Source organism: Arvicanthis niloticus, chromosome 15 (genome assembly GCF_011762505.2).
Source record: "Arvicanthis niloticus isolate mArvNil1 chromosome 15, mArvNil1.pat.X, whole genome shotgun sequence".
NCBI classification, from domain to species: Eukaryota; Metazoa; Chordata; class Mammalia; order Rodentia; family Muridae; genus Arvicanthis; species Arvicanthis niloticus.
This window is the reverse complement of record NC_047672.1, coordinates 61,830,585-61,850,824: the sequence shown is the minus strand read 5'-3', so window position 1 is coordinate 61,850,824 and position 20,240 is coordinate 61,830,585. Positions and strand designations below refer to the sequence as shown.

At 34.0% G+C, this 20,240-nt stretch overlaps 2 protein-coding genes across 5 annotated transcripts in view; one reads left to right on the top strand and one right to left on the bottom strand.

The window, feature by feature from the left end:
- Abcb1 (ATP binding cassette subfamily B member 1) overlaps positions 1-16,110 on the bottom strand; it is a 159,857-nt gene extending 143,747 nt beyond the window's left edge. For both annotated transcript variants that reach the window (XM_076913103.1, XM_034519162.2), the window contains exon 1: positions 15,986-16,110. The gene's annotated coding sequence lies outside the window, so the exon portion shown is untranslated. The remainder of the gene's footprint in view (positions 1-15,985) is intronic.
- The window catches only part of Rundc3b (RUN domain containing 3B), a 117,287-nt gene that overhangs the window by 32,490 nt on the left and 64,557 nt on the right, over positions 1-20,240 (top strand). For all 3 annotated transcript variants that reach the window (XM_076913108.1, XM_034519163.2, XM_034519165.2), the window contains exons 3-4: positions 4,782-4,915; positions 13,804-13,889. In XM_076913108.1, coding sequence (XP_076769223.1) covers positions 4,782-4,915; positions 13,804-13,889 — 220 coding nt within the window. The remainder of the gene's footprint in view (positions 1-4,781; positions 4,916-13,803; positions 13,890-20,240) is intronic.

Genomic DNA, 20,240 nt, shown 5'->3' with positions numbered 1-20,240 from the left:
CAACAGGACTGATATACATATGAACTCACAGAGATTGTGGCAACACTTGTTTTCATTATTTACAGGAGGAGAGCAGTTATACTAAAGATTTTAATATTATGTGAGAAAGTCCCAGAGAGTGTATTTCCTTATGTTCTCTCTACCCCTTCTTTCTGGAGGCTATCAGTGAGAATTCAAAACCAACAGGAAAACCAAGTAACTGATTCTCCTCCATTGGTCAGACCCAAGAGGCTAGAAGGAAAATGCTTGGTTGTGGCAGTCTCTGAACCTCTCTTTTTCCATCCTTAAAAATATTGTTAAAACATGGAATCCAATGGATTCTTGTTTGGTCTTTATGCCCCTGGTCACTTTTTCTCAGTCTAGAGTAAGGTGGTTTAATTATGAGTAAAACAATAGCTTCAAGTAAATATATATTTCAAATCAAACATTTTTCCATGACTTCTTATAATGAAGTGAAAATAATGAAAATAGTAACCATTAATAGCTAGTGTACTAACCGTGTCATAAACTGAGTCTTAAATAGACTCCGGAGGTTTCAACACTTTATATGATAGATTGATTAAGCTTTTGGCATAAGTATAGTTATGTTATAGGTTATTTTCCTTTAATGGTATCTCATGAAAATTGTTAATATGTTAGTAAGTTTTTGGTTCTACAAATAATAACATAGAAAATATTTTTTTCAGGATAGAGGTAATATAAGAATGGCTTAAACAATTATAATTGACATTATTTTAAGAGCAAGCATTCTATTCTTGTTTGCATTTTATTGTGGGTATATTTTATAGCTGTAGTTTGATGTAGTAGTTTCAGATGTTTCCAATTTTAATATTTGTTACACTCTTATAATCTGAAGTAAGATAGATGTGGCACCACTCTGTCAACCTTCCTTTGATTTTTCATGAAATATTGTTGTGAGTGTTTGTTGTGTGCTTTAATAAAGGATCTAGTTGTTTGGGATTATGTCCTATGGGGGATTTCATATGTTTGGGACAGTGTCCTATGGGGGATTTCATATGTTTGCTCATAAAAGAAGAAAATGTCTTTTGTTTTGAGTATGATTTAAGAAATTTGGCCTTGGAGTTTTCCTGTAGAACTCTACTTGAGCTTTTTAAACAATTTGGCCAAAATTTATAATAGTTTCCAAGTGGTCATCAAACACTATATGGACTGAGCAGGTTAATTTGAAGGATAGCAAGGAAGGTGGCCCTGTGGTGAGGTCCAAAGGGAGAAAAGGGACAGGGAGAATAATGTAACTGCATTATAATCTCAAAAACGAAAAAGATTACTTTTAAAAAGTTCATCTGGGAGGAAAAAGGTTTTTTAAAAAATTGGAAGTTATAACAAATAAAATCTGTTCCATGGAGTAGGACTTTAGCCAGTGTTGTTAAACTGATGAATGTGTTGCTAATGAAATGCTGTTTCCAACGTTCAGGAAAAACTGTCTCAACTGTAACATGCTGAGGCAGAAACAGAAAACTGCTCTTTCAAAACATGTTTGTTTATAATTTGAAGAAATGGTAAACTTAAAAGTGTCTATCTATTTTAAGGTTAAAAGGTTTTGAGCCAGATTGTTCAAACATAAGTTTTCTTAATCAGTTCTACAGATTTCAAGATGAAAAGAGAGCAAGCTCATTTAGGCTCTTGCTCGTGTTAGAGACTGTGAGTTGCATGAGTTTGGAAAGAATGAAGGTAAAAATAAAAGGGAACACTTGCCCCAGCCAACAAAGCAGACAGACCACACTCAACCAGCTCAGTTTGATTGCTAGAGGAGGGCTTACATTCATCTTAATTGGGTTAGTTTTATTTACCAGATAAAAGTAGTGTTTGTTTTCTCAAGATTATATGCACTTTCATATTTGGACTATTCAATATAGAATTATAAACTTAATGGTATGTTTTTAAAGTACCTATGTGCTGTTGTTTTTAATAAAATCTTTTAAAAGGGATTTGCAAAGATCTCAAGTGACTGGCTTATCTCCATTATGCTGGTGATGTCTTCTGTCACTGAGCTGCATGGGAACATGGAACTGACTTACTGGAAAGGCTGTATCAGCTCATAATCTTTCCTGATACATTGCATGAGTTGTGCAAAACTTTCAATTTATGGTTTTTTTAATAAAGAGGTCTTACACTAAATTTTAAAATCAAGTTGTGAGTTCCAGACCACCCTGGTCCACAAAGCAAGTTGAGGATAGATAGAACTATTGTACAGAGAAACTCTGTGTCAAAACACCACCACCACCAACAAAAATTTTCCTTTTTTTTTGTTTTGGTTTGGTTTTTTGTTTTTTTTTTTTTTTTTTTGAGACAGGGTTTCTCTGTGTAGCCTTGGCTGTCCTGGAACTCACACTGTAGACCAGGCTGGCCTCGAACTCAGAAATCCGCCTGCCTCTGCCTCCCAAGTGCTGGGATTAAAGGCGTGCGCCACCACCGCCTGGCCAAGTTTCCTTTTTGTAATCCTGATTTTATTAGTTGTACATACTATGCTGTTATATTTATCATAACTCACAGTGGTAACGGTTGAATTATTATTTCTAACATTGTAAATGCTATATAATAATATTTGAGGATATGCAAACTGAAGAATCCGAGAAACTGTGTGAATTTTCTAGTTAGAAATGAGTTTACTTTTTAAGCCGTCTGTTTGATAGCCATGGTTGAGAGTTACTCAAATATCTTAGACATTGGACTTCAAATAGCAATTTATAAGAAAACACCTGGAGAAAATCATCACTATGGAAGGGAATTGCTCAAGCAAATACCTAGATCCAAATAAAGAAGCATGTATTTAAAAAGTAAAAGCTAATGCTTCGATGGGAAGATTAAGGAACTTTGCTGGGTAAGAGTAATCTTTCCAGGTAACCAAAGTGAGAAGATGTTTCTCATATTCCACTTAAAAATACTAAGTATATATATTCATAAGCACACAAAAACACTAAACAGACTCAATGAGTTGTATTTATATTATATATTTATATATATTTGTGTGTGTAACTAATAAAAGAAAAGGAAGCTCTCAGTTTGAGGAATGGGGGCATAGAAGGAGTTGGAGGGAGAAAGTAAAGTGGAGAAGTAATGCAGTTATATTTCAATTAAATTTTTAAAGTGAACATACATTTAAAAATATGAAGCACACGAGGCTCCTATGTACCTGCCACTCTGAGTGCTACTTAGAATTACTAATAGTGACATGAGACATACCAAGTGAAATGTCTTTTCATGCACAGACATGTAATTATCCAAAAGTAAAAGATGAGGATAAATAGATCATTGCCTTGCTCAGCCACCATTGGAGAAGCTTCCTCCTGCAGATGATAGGAACAAATGCAGAGACCCACAGCCAGGCATTATGCAGAGAACTGGAGAAATTTGGAATACTCAGCCCTAAGTGGGATATATAATCAATTTCTCCACTCAAAGCTCAGGAAACCTTGTAGGAAAGAAAGTAGACTGTAAGAACCAGAGGTGAGGAAGGACACTAAGAAAATATCCCATTAAAACAACATGATCAAATCACATATGAGCTCACGGAGACTGAGGCAGCATGCACAGGGCCTGCATGGGTCTGTACCAGGTCCTTTATGTATATTTTACAGCTTCCAGTTTAGTGTTTTTACGGAATTCCTAAGTATATGAACGAGTGGGTCTCAGTTTCTTGTCCCTTCTATTGAGCTCTTTTCCTTCCATTTGTTTGTTTAGTCCTATTCCAGTGTGTTAGTTTTTGTTTTATCTTATTATATTTTATTTTATAATTATCCCTTAGAAACCGGTTTGTTTTCTAATGAAAGACAGAAAGGAAGTTGGAGAGGAACTGAGAGGAGAGGGAGGGAAAACCCTAATTAGGAATATATTACATGAGAAAAAGATTCATTTTCAATAAAAGAGAAAATATAGGGGGACATAGTTAAATGAAAAATAAACAAAGAAAAGAAAACCACCATAGAAAAGGAGGATGGTATATGCCTGGGTTTTCATAGGTGAGTGACTAAATGACAGCAGATGAATGACAGAGGGGAGTTCTATAGGTAGAGGTTGGGTGGGAAATCTGCAGTGAATGTGGAATGTTAATTGATTTTATTTGCTCATAGGGTCAAACATCAACTATCTCAAGATTTGAAATACAACCTTATAGAGAGGAATAAAAGTTTTGTTTTGATGTATTTTCTATTCAAAGTAGAAAAAGGCTTCAGAATCAAACTACACACACATAAATGAATGTCTAGCTTGAACAGGATGTGTTTTAAAGTGTTTCTTAGAAGGAAGATTGTAGTGAGTAACTTCATATTTTCCTGCTATTCAAGATGCAACAGTGATGATTCAACAAACAGTATTAGAAAAAAAGTACACACAATGAAATAAATATTATTAAAACCTCTAATAGATGGCAACTTTGTAAGGTTAATGTGTAAATTTCAACAACAACAGTGCTACCCTGTGTCCAGGAAGTGCAGGAAAAGCTTCCTGTGCTCTAGTGAAAAACATTAGACAATAGATATTTTTAGTGTCTGGTTCCTTTTCATTTTATGTGAATAACTATAATTTAGAATGACTGTATTGTCATTACAGAATGACTGTATGACAACATTGTCAATATTGGTATTCAAAAGTAACACTAGTGAATTTAGAATGGGACTAAGTTTAGGATTTTTAATACTTTGATAAAGTCCTTTCCTTACTAGTACACTGTATTACCATTTTTGTTTAGAATTTACTGTTTTTGTGTTATGAATTTTCTAGACTAGTTTTATTTATCCTGTGTTACAATTTATCTCCTGAAGGTCAAGTAACCTGGTTTGGCTATGAAAGCCCTCGTAGCTTCTGGGATTACATCAGAGTGGCTTGTCGGAAAGTTTCACAAAACTGTATCTGTAGTATTGAAAATATGGAAAATGTCAGTTCCTCCAGAGCTAAGGTAAGACTTGATACTATGAAGTATGTCTAATCTAATTAGAAGCAATTTTATCTGAACTGAAAATATTTGAACTCTGTATTGAAAAAAGTTTTGTTGTGTTGTTGTTGTTGTTGTTGGAATTTGCACATTACCCAAGTTGTTGATATTCTTTAGAGGTGTTTTCTTTTATTTTTATATCATTGTATGTACTTATTTTCTAATACTGTTGCATCTTGAATAGCAGAAAGATAAGAACCTATTCACTACAATCTTCCTTTTAAGAAGCACTTTGAAATATACCTGATCAAGCTGGACATGAGAGTTCACAACTGTAATCCCAGTACTCATGGAGCAGAGGCAGGTGAATCTCTGACTTCAAGGCCAGCCTGGTTTACAGGGTGAAGTCCAGGAATCCTGGGGTGTCTTCAAAGGACTTTCTTTGAGGGTCTGTGATCTCCAAACCAGCACACTGTTTGTTCCTTTTCTTTTCACTGTGTTAACATTTACACTACTAATGCACAAACAGTGGTGTCTCGGTCTGCACAAATGAACGAAGTGGCATCAAATGACACAAGTAGCCACTGAATACTTTCCTACCATGTAGTTTATATTAAAAAGGCAGTTTATTTAGAATGTCTACTGGAGGCATTTAATCTAGTCAGTTTAATCTTTGACTAGGTATGGACTAGGCAACCGGGTATGAAAATGTACAAAATGACTGGGCAAGATTATGCATGCCTGTACTCTCAGACTAGGGAGGCTGAGGCAAGAGGGAGGACTGAGGGTTTGAAGCCAACTTGGGAGACTAAGTGAGTTCCAGCCAGCCTAGATTTTATATTAAGTTATATCAGAAAATACCTTTGTAGCACATTGAATTGCTATGGTTACTTCAGTAAAGACACTTGTATAATTGTCCGTATTGTGAGGTGACCTAAGCACTTTTTGTGTGCTACTATTTTTATTGCAAAGTTACAAAATGTAATTTGGGATTGAGAGGGAGAGAGAGAGAGAGAGAGAGAGAGAGAGAGAGAGAGAGAGAAGAAGGAGGAGGAGGAGGAGGAGGAGGAGGAGGAGGAGGAGGAGGAGGAGGAGGAGGAGAGGAGAAAAGAGAAAAGAGAAAAGAGAAAAGAGAAAAGAGAATAGAGAAAAGAAAGAGAAAAGAGAAAAGAGACAGAAAGAACACCCTTCATTTAAAGGCTTACCACATTAGCGTGAGGACCTGAGCTCTCTTTCTCTAATGCGCGCTCGCGCGCACACACACACACACTCACACACACGCACACGCGCGCACACACAAATAAAGTATTATTTCTTTTTAGATTTAGACATTTGGCAGACATTTTCGTAAAAGAAATAACCTTTCTTCCTGAAGAATAGGCGCAATGAAACAACTGACAATAATTGTTGCTAGTGATCAAGCTCCTAAGCAAAAATTAAACTTTTGGAAAACTTGTGTTTACTGCTTTAAGCTTCATAAGAGCTTTTCTGATAGCATCTATATAATCAGGAAATACATTTTTAAATTGTTTTGTATAATTCAGTATTTGAAAGACTTGCCTAACTTTTATTTTCCAAATGTCCAATTTATAGGCTTACACAATACAGGCATTATGATTAATTCAAAGTTTAAGATAAGCCTGTGAATTTAATGCAATAATCTATTAAAAGTTCATTGTTTTAGTTACCTATCCACATTGCATCTAACTTTTTAAAATTATCATTTGATGAAGGTGTATGCGCGCGCGTGTGTGTGTGTGTGTGTGACTGTGTATCTATGTGTATGGCACATGCTGCATTCAAATGTATAGATTTGCACATTTGTGCATGCATATTGGGTGTCTGCTCTCATCACTTTTTACCATATTGCCTAAACTGGACAGTTTCTGTTCCGCTGAGCTTGCTGGTTGACTAGCTGAAGAATCTCTGACCTGACTAACTACTCTACCTCCCTGGAACGCCAGCACTGCAGGCCTGCGCAACCGTGCTGAGCTTTATGTGGCTTAGGCTCATGCTTGCAGGACAGGAACTCTAACCCATTGAGCCATCGCACTTTCCCTACTTACTAAGTTAGAACGTTAGGTACAGTAAATATTAATAGATGTAATCTACCTAAAAGCTCTCTGAGAGTTCTCCATAATTTTTAAAATTTGTAAAAAAATAAAACTGAAACTAAAAATAAAAATCCTTTTTAAAAGATCTGAGATGCAAACATATGTTAGCCTTAATTTAGAAAGTGTTTTTAAGTTTCATTGGACTGTCATAAGTAGAAAAATAAATATTTACAGTTTGAAGATCAAGTCATGACTTAGTTCATTATTTTAGAATTTTAAAATTAAAACTGCACCTTAGTTGAGTTTGTATCAGCTTTGTTTCCATGCTTTCCTTATGACTTAGGAATGATATCTCAGTCTCTTTAGGTTAAAAGATTAGTTTTATCTAAGTTTCAAAAATGAAACAAGTCTATACAAGCAAAAAATTGTGGCACATACTTTTTTTTTCATCTTCTTTAGGTATTTTTGCTGCCTGCTTGGGATTACACTCTGATAGCTCCTACTAAAATACTAAAGCCTTTGTTCTACCCCCTCATTTTTATTGTAAATAGATTTTTTTTCATATAATACATTCTGATTATGGTTTTTCCCCACCCCTAGTCCTCCCAGTTCCTCACCTCGTCCCCTCCCATCCGGATCCACACCCTTCTGTCTGCACTTAGAAAACAAACAGGCATCTAAGGAAGAATAATAAAATAAGATAAAACAAAATGAGCAATTTGAAGGAGGACAAAACAAACATTAAAAAGGCACAAGAAACACATGGAAATGCAGAGACACAACATTCACACACTCAGAAATCCCTTAAAAACTCAGAACTGGAGGTCTTGGTATATATGCAAAGTACCTGCATTTAAGTCCTTGGCTTCTCAGTTTGTTATGAGAAAAATGTATTTTAGAATCAGTCATTTCCATAAAGAAGATCTATGAGGATAATCAAAATCTTTCAAACACATCAGTTTTCCAGAGTTACTTTCCTTCAAGTCTTATGATATCTGAGTTGAAAAACCAACCAACCATGTGGGATCCAATCAGAGTCAGCTAAATGTGCTTATATGAGGGAAAAAAATCCAAAATGAGCCCCAATTTTTCATTTGGTAGAAGAAATAATAATACTGGCATCGCCAAAGTCCTTCTTGTAATTTGTTAAGGTGTGAATTTAGGAGAATGCTAGAGCACTGAGGGGAGAATGGGGGTGGGGGGGAGAACCCTCATAGGAACAGAGGGGATGGGGTAGGGGATACAGGGTTTGTGGAGGAAAACTGAGAAGGGGGATAACATTTGAAATGTAAATAAATAAAATAACCAAAAAAGTAGTCTCCTAAATATTAAATGTTGATGTTAGACAACTTTTGAAATAGAGCATTACTTTTTCACATTTTTAATAGTTTTAACTTGAAGCCAAAATAAATAGTGTTAAATATGTAAATGGCTTTGAAAATGTAATAATAGCAAAGGCAGTTGGTCTTTAACTGAGAATTTTACAAAAACAGGATTTGCCCTATCTGGTGGTAGATCAAAAACTCAGAAATGTAAATCTTGTGAAACCTTAGGTTCCCCCAGTGTTTGGAATAAGATTGAGAGCCAAAATGTGAAAATGCTTGTAGCCTCTGCAAGGTAAAAGTGGATGCTGCCAATAACTTTGAGGACAAAAAAGGGGTGCATCAGTTGCCAACCTGCAAGAGAATCACTTGACTGCTGCCATGAACTTGGATGCAGATTTTCCCCCAGTGGCCCGCATTTTGTGTGGCCCTAAACAGAAAGATACTGGTGTTGCCCACCCAGACTTCTGAACAGTAAAGGTTCTGAGTCAGTGTGTTCTTAAACCTAAATTTGCAATTTACTGCACAGCAATAGAAAACTAGTACAACTTTCCATAAAGTCCACCCCACCTAGTCGTATGCATGCAGAGCTTATTGCCTTTCTTTCTCTATCACAGCAGGATGCTGTGTGCAGTTGCTGCACACAGAGAGTAATGTTTAGTAAGTCTGTCATAAAAGTTGAATGAAAATATTCACAAATTTTCAATATGTATTGCACAGAGTAAGTCATTCTTAGAAGTCAGTGATTTTATACTTGAACTGCTTCCTAAATCTGGCCTAGTTCTTTTTTTTACTGGATGATGAAATCCCCAAATTTTAATGAAGAAAACAAAATTTAAGGCAGAAATACATAATCATAGTGTAAGCACACAGAATCATAGAGATGGGAAATAAATTTGTGTTTAAGTCACTATGAAAGATTATTGGATAGATCATTTATATTGGTCTTGACTCAGTGATGTGTACATAGTGACAGGACTGAGGACCAGGAGATATCCACCTCTAATATCTTTCTGTCGACCATTCTTATTTGAGAAATTCTTCAAGAGAAATCACATGGATAAATGTATCTATAAAGAATTTAGCTTGGTAGCAAAGTATTTGAGAACCTAAAAATGGAAAACTAACTTTCTAGTTTTCAAATATAAAATAAGAGACATGAGTATAACAAATTTCGTAAACCCCTTTAATCAAGGCCGGAATAATAAGTATGTAACTTTCTTGTCCTCAGAATGCAGAAAATAACTGAGAAGACAACAAACATACACTTCAATACAAAAATTACTCTTAAGAATGTGCCTTATTTAAAGAGAGAGCTTTATGACCACAGGGGCCATCATGCAGCCATGAAATCAGAAAGCACTGGAAGAGATAGCATCAGACTATAGGCAGGATGACAGGGCCTTGAAGTGAAAGAGCCTTTCATATCCCAAGAGGTGCTACACTAGGAGAGATAGCCACAATGAGCATTCTGAAGGGTGGTGTTCTGATACTTAAAGGGTTTGAGGAAGAGCAGGCTTCAGACCATATTTTCTAGACTGGCCTGACCTACATCCCAATGGACATGTACTAGGTAGAACCATAGTCTTTTACCTTGCAGCTACAAGGGTAAAGGGCTGTAAAGCCATAGAACATGTTTGCTTATCAGCTCTGTATGCCAGAGTGAGAAGAGGAGGGGAATATGGGGTCATATTATGAATCCTGGGAGAGGGGAACACTTAGTCTGTGAACTAGGATTAAGCAGCAGATAAAACAGCAGGCTAAATGTTTTCATTTTATTTTGTAGAAATAAGAGGTTAAAGTTCTGGAAAAAACAAGGTAGGATGTTCTGTGAACACTCCAGACTTTCATTTGAGGCCAGAAAGTTTTCATACTGAGGGTAAAGACAGTTCAGAAAGATCAACAAAAATAAAAAAGGCCTAAAAGTGTTGCTCTTCTACATGCCTCTAAGGGGAAAAATCAACTGTGGGGCGAGGAAGCATCCCAGTGCTGTGAGTTATTGTTAACAATATCTGTTACTCAATCAAATCAAGCATGTCAAGAAAGAACATCAAGCTAGGTTGGTGGTACATGCCTGTAATCTCAACACTCAGGAAGCTGAAGAAAGAGGGTCCTAAGTTCAAGGCCAGTTTGGGGTACATGGAAAAACTGTCTCAAATCTCATAGTTCCCAAAAAGAAAAGAAAAATTGACTGATAGCAAGAAAACCTACAAAAGAAACAGAACTATGGACGATAAATACAATAAACTCCTAAGTAATTACAGTGGGTTAAAATAGGAGCAGAGATGAGTATTAGGAAACTGGACATTTTAAAAGAGCTAGCTATAAAATAGAATTTTCATACAAACATTAACTGTTTGATGAGCCATAATTGATTTCAATGACCTCCAAAGGATCACGTAAGGTAGGTTCTCTAACCACAGTGGAAGTAAGCTGGACGCAATAATGACAAAACAGCAAGATCCTTTATGGGTAACATTTTGAAGGGCCTCTAAGTATCTCATAGGAGAAAGAAGAAATCATGATCAAAATTGAAGTATATTTGAAAAATGATAATGAAAATATAATATATAAAAACTTGCTTTAAAAAATACACTTATGTAAGGTTTTGTGTATGTTTGAATAACAATAAGTGATAAAAATTAGTTGTCAAAGAATTTATTAACAAGCCACCACATAAATAGTAACTGCAAGTAGAAGAAAAGAAAGAATAAAGACCAACATTTCAATGACAGTGAATCAAATTTGTTCTAGAATTGCATACTAAAAGCTATGGATCACTATAATTAATAGATTTTAGTACACCTCTCCAAGAAGTAAAACAGATTGTAAAATATCAGGAATGAAGACAACACCTATATAATCCATAGACCACAGATTCTTAACCTGTGGGTCAAGGCCACTATGGGGTGGATATCCTGCATATCAGATATTTACATGATGGTTTGTGACTATAACAAAATTGCAGATATAAAGTAGCAATGAAATAAATTTTATGGTTGGGAATCACCATAACATGAAGAACTGTATTAGTGTTGCAGCATTAGGTAGATTGAGAACCACTGCTGTAGATGGTAAATATTCTGTGAAGATATCATTAATAACTTCATACTGATAAATTTGCAAAAATGATGGAAGTGGAAAAACTCTTTGAAAAATAATCACTGGAAGTTAGCTGCAGTTCTCTATGATGTTATGTTAGCAAGAGATAAAGTTGGGACAGGATCTGGATTTCAAACAAGTATTAGTACATGTGTTAAGGCTCTTTTAATTGTCTAGTTCTTTCTTTTAAGTGATGATATCTCATTCTTTGGACAAGAAAGAAGAATTTATAGATTAGTCTGTTTGATGATGAAAGCATATTGTTTTATCATATAGTAAAATAGGGATAATATTGTATCCCTAACTCATACAATTATTATGAGAACTATTTTTAATATACACAAAAGTATTTGAATAGAGTCTAGAGAATAATAATTATGTTCTTAAAACTGTCAATGTTCATGATTTTTTTAAGTCTCCATGATTCACTATTGCCAAGTAATAAAGTGTAAATTCCTTAACACTGCTTCAGATTTTCTATATTGTGGAGGCCAACAATCTTCATAAGTCTTGTTTGTTTTTCTATTCTAGTAAAAGTTCTTTTATTAAAAGAAAATAAATCATTAAAATTAGCACAATTTGTTACCACAACAGAGGGTTCCACACACATGCAAGGGCAGGAAACTAAGTGCAGCCCAGCTCTGTGGGGACTGGAATTAATAAATCTGGAAGCAGGACTTTCCCCACATCTCTTATCTAGCACAGCACAGTCTCCTGTGCCTAACTTTCTCTGGATAGCACCTTGCTTTGTTTCTATACTTGTGACAGTACAGACCTTTGATTTTACAACCCACTGCTAGTTCAACACTACTTGATGTGTTGAACTAAATTTGTAGTGAGAATCCTGGGACTGTGAGGAGACTCACAGCTTGCCTTTTCCTTCCTCTGTTTCAAACAGACCCACCTCCTGTGGGTTCCTCCAGGCTTACTCAAAAGGAACAATGGACTGAGTGAAGAGCCAGCAGAAAGTCAGTGTGGCAGCAGATTGGCTTGCAGCTACATCCCCATCCCCCTTCTTCATTTTCTTCCCAGCAGCATTACTGTTCCAGCCTGGTTGTTTTGATCACTACCTGAAATCATTGTATCTGTGGACATTTTCATGCTTTTGTCCAAGCATGTGGTTGAGCATAACATATATTGATTAGGCACCTTTATTCCAGTTGCCATTCTAATGCTTTGGTTTTCTATGTCATTCAGTTTCATGATTTTTGCTGATGAATTGGGAAGAGCTAGGTAGAAATAAAAGTAAAAGTATTTTACATTCTTTCTATAGATGTTATTCCTTATATTCTTTCAGTCTAAATAGGCTATAAAAGGGGTTGGGGAGGTAACCCAGTGAAGTAAAGTGCTTTCTTCACAGGTTTGATATCCTGAGTTCAAATCTCCAGCACCCACATAAAAATCCTGGTGTAATGGTTCTGGTTTATAATTCCAGGTCAGAGGTATTGAAAATTAGATAAGAGACAGGTGGATCTCAAGTGCGTGCCATCCAGTCATAGCCAAAATAACCAAATGAGCTCCAGGTTGGATGAGAGACCTTGTCTCAAAAAAAAAAAAAAAAAGTCAGGGGAGGGGGATACAGAGCAATAAATAGACTAAGATACCTGGAATTGACACTGACTTCCACACATCCACAGGCAAGTGCAAACACACACACACACACACACACACACACACACACCCTCTATAGGGAATATTTTGGAATATTAGGAAGGACTAGCTAATGTCTACTACTAAAAGGTGTTGATACTTTCTAGTATTGTTTACAGATCCACAAGTCAGAATTGCTTGTCTGTGATTCTGTGCTGAAATATGCTGACACCTGAGTTGAGGGTTTGCTTTTAAGGGGATACGGTAAAATTAGAACCTGGATTGTGCTAAACAAATGCCGTATCACCAAGCTACATCCTCAGTTCCTGGCTTCTTGTTGTTGTTGCTTTCTATTTTAAATCTTTGGTAGCATGTTTTAAATTTGGGAGAAGGAGCTCTAAAATTAGTAACTCATGACTTGGGTTTATGATTGATCATACATTGTAATTTACTGTCCATATAAAAACTTCCACTTGGGATATGAGTAGAATATTTTTTTCAGACTGTTGAAGTAAGTACTAAAAGATTCTGTTTTATGTGTTTTATAAGGGGACTCATTTTAACTAGCATGTTGCCTTTGTATATTAAAGTAGAATTTTATATATATGTACTATATGATTCAAAATACATCTCTAATTTGAGTTACAGTACCTAGCTGTTCTTTGATATCTGCTGAAAAATAAAATATGTATTTAATATAACCAAAATGTTCTATTTTGTCTTGTTAGATGTTTTTCCTGATTATTCTTTATTTTGAATTATTTATTCCTTATTGTTATTACACAGATATTATATAGAAAATATTTTTTAAGGTTCTTATTTGATCCTTTCTTGTTCCTCTTAGGGTAGAGCCTGGATCAGAGTAGCACTCATGGAAAAACATTTGTCTGAATACATCTCTACAGCTTTGAGAGACTTCAAAACAACCAGGTTTAAAGTTCTTTCAATTTTCTAATATTATGATTTGAAAATCAGAATAAAGAGATAGTCTGAAGTTCTCAACTTTCAAATCATCTATTTTTCTTATTTCTCAGATAAATCTACTGTCTTCTTAGAAAAGTGTAATTTGTCACCTGACTATACATTTGACTTACTGATTGGTGTAAAGGTATACATGGTACCACCTCGAATATCTTTTCATGGAGTCATTCTGAGTATCAATCGGTCAGTGATTTGAGCTTCATCCTCCCCACCCATTCACTTTCCTCTGATAAATTTGAAGGAAGTTCTAAGTATGAAATTCTTAAATATCTGGTGTCTTTCCCCAATGTAGTGCTTCCTTATCTTTCTGCTTGAGAAGACTATAAGTAGATCATTTATTTCTTTCATTCATATACAGAATTAATAATGACTTTGTTGTATTTTCAGTGAACTCTTTGTAGATATTATTTTTCTAAGGTTATATAGATTTAAGGGATGACCTACTGTTTGCTCTGTAAAAATGAAGACTTTATTGCTTCTTAATTGGTGATGAAAAGGTTTCTGCTGCACAACAGTTGTTAAATATTTAGTTCTTGTTTGGTGATCTACATTTGTTGCTGTTGTTGGTACTACTTTCTTCTATGTCAGAAATACTTGTAAATGAAAGCATTTAATAATCTTATTATCTTAAAAATATACTATATAGTGTCACTGGCACAAGACACTATAGAAGATAAAATTGAATAAGATCATATAAAATCCAAATTTAGTTGTTTAGTCGCCATCACATTTCATGGCAAGTTGTAGAGCATTTCCCTTCTCCCAGGAAGGCTGCCTTGGTGCTTCTAAACGACTTTCCTTATTTTACCTCATTCTTATGTCTGAAAAGGATGGTAAAATGGCAGCTGTAAATCAGTTTTGATAAAGATTAGGAATAAAGAACTCATGAATCCGGAACCTCAATTCCCATGTCCTGGCTAACCTCAATTCCCATGTCCCATCTAACACCATGTTCTGATGGATCTAACACTCTAGATTTTAATAAAACCTTGACACAGGTTATGACATTCTTTTAGCCAGCTAACTGGTACAGATACTTACTGAGAATTTTTCAACTCTGTAGATAATAAATAAAACAGTAAGCTTTTAATTTGATAGATACAAAAGTATTATGATAATAAATTTAATCAGGAACTTTTAACTATAAGTGTTTTAATACGATAAATATAATATTTATTTATTGAGAATTTTTAACAACTTGGTACTCTTGGCATATATCTAAAGATGGATAGTGAGATGATGATAAACTCTTAGACCTTTAAAATGAACCTGACAAAATGAAATTTTATCATCACAGGGAAACAAACTTAATTGTAAAAAGAAATATTGAGGGTACAAATGCTTTGTAAATAAAAGTAGAGCACAGTATCAGAATCTAGTATGAAAAACCAAAAACTAAATTAAAACTAAGCTTATATAATAATTACCTTTTATATAATTACATTTCATCTTTTCTAAGAAAACATGGAAATGTCACTCAAGTTATTAGTCCCATGTTTTAGTTGAAATGATTGGGTACATTAGACTTGATTTTTGAATAGATTGTTTTTGGAACAATAGTTTGAAAATTAAAAGGAAACATTTGAGCTTTGTCTTACATCTAGCCGTACCCTGATGAAATAGGAAATGATTCAGTTCTAAATGCAAAAAAAAAAAGTTTTTGAAATAAAAGGTCTTATAATACTATATAAACATGTTCTATTCAAATCACAAGTGTGGCTTACTGCATATTATATGCATGCATGTATACATAAACATATCTGCCCTAACAAAGGTGCTTAAATGTGAATACAGTGGCTTCATGATTTACAAGAAGGAAAGTGAGCACAAAGATATTTCAGAGTTTTCTTCTTAGATTGTGACTAACAAATGTGAAAATCCAGAACGTTTTTAACTACTTAATTTTGTTATTTTGACTGAAATAAATTCAAATAACTTTTTAATTATAAATAATTTCAATGTAAATCTCTGGCTAAAGAAACACATTTGGAAGAGTAAATTTGTAAAATACAAGAATAGTCATGGAGAGAATAGCCGCACATTACCTTTTATCTGACTGCTTCTAGATGTAAGCGCTTAAAGGAAATTATTCCTTTAAGAATCTTGAGAGTATCTGAATCAAGTGGATTTCTTCTCGTTCTGTCTGACTTCACAAAGAGAAATGATAGTCTTTAAAATAGCGTCAGCGTGTTTACCCCAGTTCAAGGGGAGGAGCTAAAGCAGGCAACTTTGAAGCACTAATCTGAGTATCCAAGGATGGAGGAAGGGTGGAGGAAGGGCGGGGACTGAAGTACAAATTCTTGGAGTACATAACTGCCTTCAAAGTATTAAAGAATTTCATGTGAACTTTTTACTGAAGTGAAAATTATCCTGAGGAGCAACTGGAAAAGAAAAAGAATAAAACGTAAAATGTTTTGTGATTCAGGAATTTGGGTGTTAACTGGAGACAGCCTGACTTGGGAAGTGATAGAGTACAGTCTAAGAGGTTTTTTTTAAAGGTGCAAAATTACTTTGATAGCATTCTCAGGAAAATCTCAAATGAAAATGAATTTAAAATCTAATTGGTTTATTCAAAGTTTAAATTTTGTCTATCCACAGACTAAATTAATTAGAAACACTAATTCAAATTTTATACATGTGATGTTTGAAACAATATTGAAAATATTTTGGTGAACATTTAAAGTAATAAATATTGGCAATAATTAGAAACATTAATTCAAATTTTATACATGTGATGTTTGAAACAATATTGAAAATATTTTGGTGAACATTTAAAGTAATAAATATTGGCAATAATATATTCAGAAAGTAGAAAGATAAAATTAACTTTATGAAAACTTAAATTTAGCTGCTTCAGTACTTAATTTAAAATGATAAATTATGTATGTAATAAAGAAATGTCAGTTTTTATAATATTTTGGTATAAAGGAAGGAATAAAATATAAAATAACTTTTAAATTCCTGAGCTAAACATGGAGCTCTCAATTTTAGAAAAGTATCTAGAATAGTAATAAATTGTTAAATCTTTTAAGAACCAAGAGTTCTTGAATCTATAAATATGCTAAATGCTTACATTAAAATTATCTTTTGATATATATGAATTGCTTTCCATGATTTCTGTTACTCATTGACTGGGAAATTCCAGAAGTAATTCATGCATTTTATACAACTGTTGTTACAGGCTGTTGCTATTACCTGCTTTAATCCGTATTGAAAGTTGCTTTTGGATTGTCCTACCTCATGACATAAAAAACTCCAAAGACATCCAATTTAAATGCAAAATTATTGAAAGAAAATATAGGTTTAGCTCTCTGCTATTTCCTTGACATGATATCTTATGTACAAAAATCAAAAGAAAAATAGATAAATTGGTAATCAATATTTATAACTTGATCCTTCAATAGACACCATCAAGAAAGTAAACAAGAACACAGAATAGTAAAAAAATTAAAAATCACATATCTGATAAATAACATATATCTAGAATACATATAGAGAGAACTTTTACCATTTCTTCAAAAATCCTAAATTTCACTGTTCTCTTAACTCAATCTTTTATTATTTTTTCTTTTTTCCTCTATTCATGTTTTTTCTTTTTCTAGAATTTTATTTCTTTTCTTGGCTTTAAATATTGTCTATATTATCCTGAGACCACATTTAAATCTCCAGATAAATAGTTCAAAAATGTGTTCCCCCTTCTCATAACACTGTTTGCCCTTGTCAAATGATTTCACTGTGTACACATAATTAAACTAGTTGGGAGTATAAAATTCATACTCCACTTCTCCTTCATTCCCTGTCTATTAGCAAGTCTTGTTGGTTCTAATCTTAAATTTATGTGGAATCTCTCTCTTCACCCACTAAGACTCAGAATAATCTAGACTTCCTTTATTTCCAGACTACATCTGTACCTATTAGCCTCCAGAAGGAACTTTTAGTTTGTCCCCACCAAGAAACATACACCTGCTGACCTACCTTGAAAGTTGGAGATCTTGTCAGTTTTTCCATAAAATATCTAAATGACTGCTTATTGCCTTAGCCAGCATGTTTCAGCTATATTTCTTGAAACCGTTCCTGGTTTTACTGCTGTCTGGCTGGGGGCCCTGTATTGAGTTGTTTAACTTCTCTGGAGGATAATATGTAGTAGCAAAATTAAAGAAAACAACTTGAATAAAACAGTTATAATTATGCCCTATGCTCAATACATATTCTTCACTATTTTTGTAAATGTCTCACCGCCTACAAAACCTTCTGTGGTTAGACTCATGTAGATCAAGGGTTCAGATTAAACAAAGTATACCAGTTTTTAATGACTCAAAAATTAGAATCTCATCTTTCCCTCAAGAAACTATTTTCCTACTTTGAAGTATTTATCACCATCGATAATTGTCTTTTTCCTTTGTTTTTGTTTTTTTGGTTTTTTTGCCTATCAACTTACTGAGATGTTATGCTCCAGAAAGAAGGAACTGTCTAGTTCCTTTCTTTCTTTCTCTTCCTTCCTTCTTTCTTTTCTTTCTTTCTTTTCTCTTCTCTTCTTTTCCTTTTCTTTTCTTTCTTTCTTTCTTTCTGCCATTATAAATGGAGTAAACAGCATAGTTTTTGTTACATAGAAGGAAGGATTCGTTATATAGTTTGTAAAATAATCAATGAATCTCACATTCTTAAAATCTTTGGAGATTTATGTTGTATCCATTTCACATCCATTTTAACTCTAAGCATAATATAATGCTTATTTATGCTATTTTGTCTACCACATGAGAAGATTTTTCTCTCATGGGTTCCTTATTATAATTTTTATGTACAGATTAAACTGGAAACAGAAAAGAAAAATGTCCATAACAAAATTTCTTCAACATATAAGCTTCCTCATATTTTAACAATATGCTTTCAGAGTATAACTTATGATCTTTACAAAAGGGTAATTTGAATCATGATATTTTTCTGAAATATCTTGATCCCACTCACAGGTTATTTATTGTTTACCAACCTGAAAGGCTTTGAAAGGATCTTTCAGAATGAACAATAGGATAGCATTATAAGAGAGTTAATTTATATGTAATCAACAAAGACTATATGGATGCGTCACACTGCTAGTCATTAGCACATACTGTTTGTTTGTTTGTTTGTTTGTTTGTTTGTTTGTTTTTCGAGACAGGGTTTCTCAGTGTAGTCCTGGCTGTCCTGGAACTCACTCTGTAGACCAGGCTGGCCTCAAACTCAGAAATCCACCTGCCTCTGCCTCCCAAGTGCTGGGATTAAAGGTGTTCATGCACCACCACTGCCCAGCTCATTAGCACATTTTTATCCAAAATAAATAATTGATAGAAATACACCTAATAAAAATATAGATCACTTTCTTTAGCATAATCCTAGTTGGTTTGTACTTAAAAATCTCACAGAACACAACTTAATATCTGACATCAAATATGTTATTCTTAGAGTAACACTGGATGCTTCACAATACGTTTCTGAACATACTTTAGTTGCTGTGTAACATAATGATGGCGTAATCTAGAAATTCCCACTTAAAATTAAACCAATACATCATCTGCCCTGTGACTCCCGGAGTTATTCTTCCCTTTAGAGACTGAAGAACTGTCCCAATAGGCTTTGACAAAATAAAGTCACAATCTGAGAAAAATATATAGATCACAATAATATGAAAAATTGCTTGTTTGAATGTAAAATATTGAGCAGTATCCAATGATATACTCTTTTATTTGTGTGGAATTTTATGTTTTTTTTTTTACCTCAGTACTTTAAATATTTATCTTCTTGGAATTCAGTGTACCATTTTTGTTAGTATTCTCAAAAAATATTTTCTTTAGAACAAAAAATACTGTTAACAAAGGAGTTGTTTTTTCTTTCTGTTGTGTGCTTACTTTATGCTCGGCTTTTCCACTTAACAACTGTAGCCAGCTTTTCTATTCTAGTTCTTCTATGAGACGGTATTGAATGGTTGAAATTTTATGATCTCTTGAAATCTTGGAAAGTTTTATTGAGTTTTATTAAGAAGATAAATATTAATTTCCTTCTACCCCTTTAATGTATAAATGACTAATGTCTTCAACTAAGTGATAAATGTAAGATTTCTTCAGATTAGTTCAATTCATTGTGTATTTCAGACTTAGATGGACAATTTTCTGAAATCTTCCTCACACAGAAACAGTAATGGAAAGTTGAAGCCTCTTAAGGAGTCTTCCTCTTGAGTTTGTGCTCTCCACTCACTGTTGAATTATATTGTCAGGCTAGTGCAGTGTTACAGTTGGATTATGGTTTGACTGGAATAAATTATTTAAC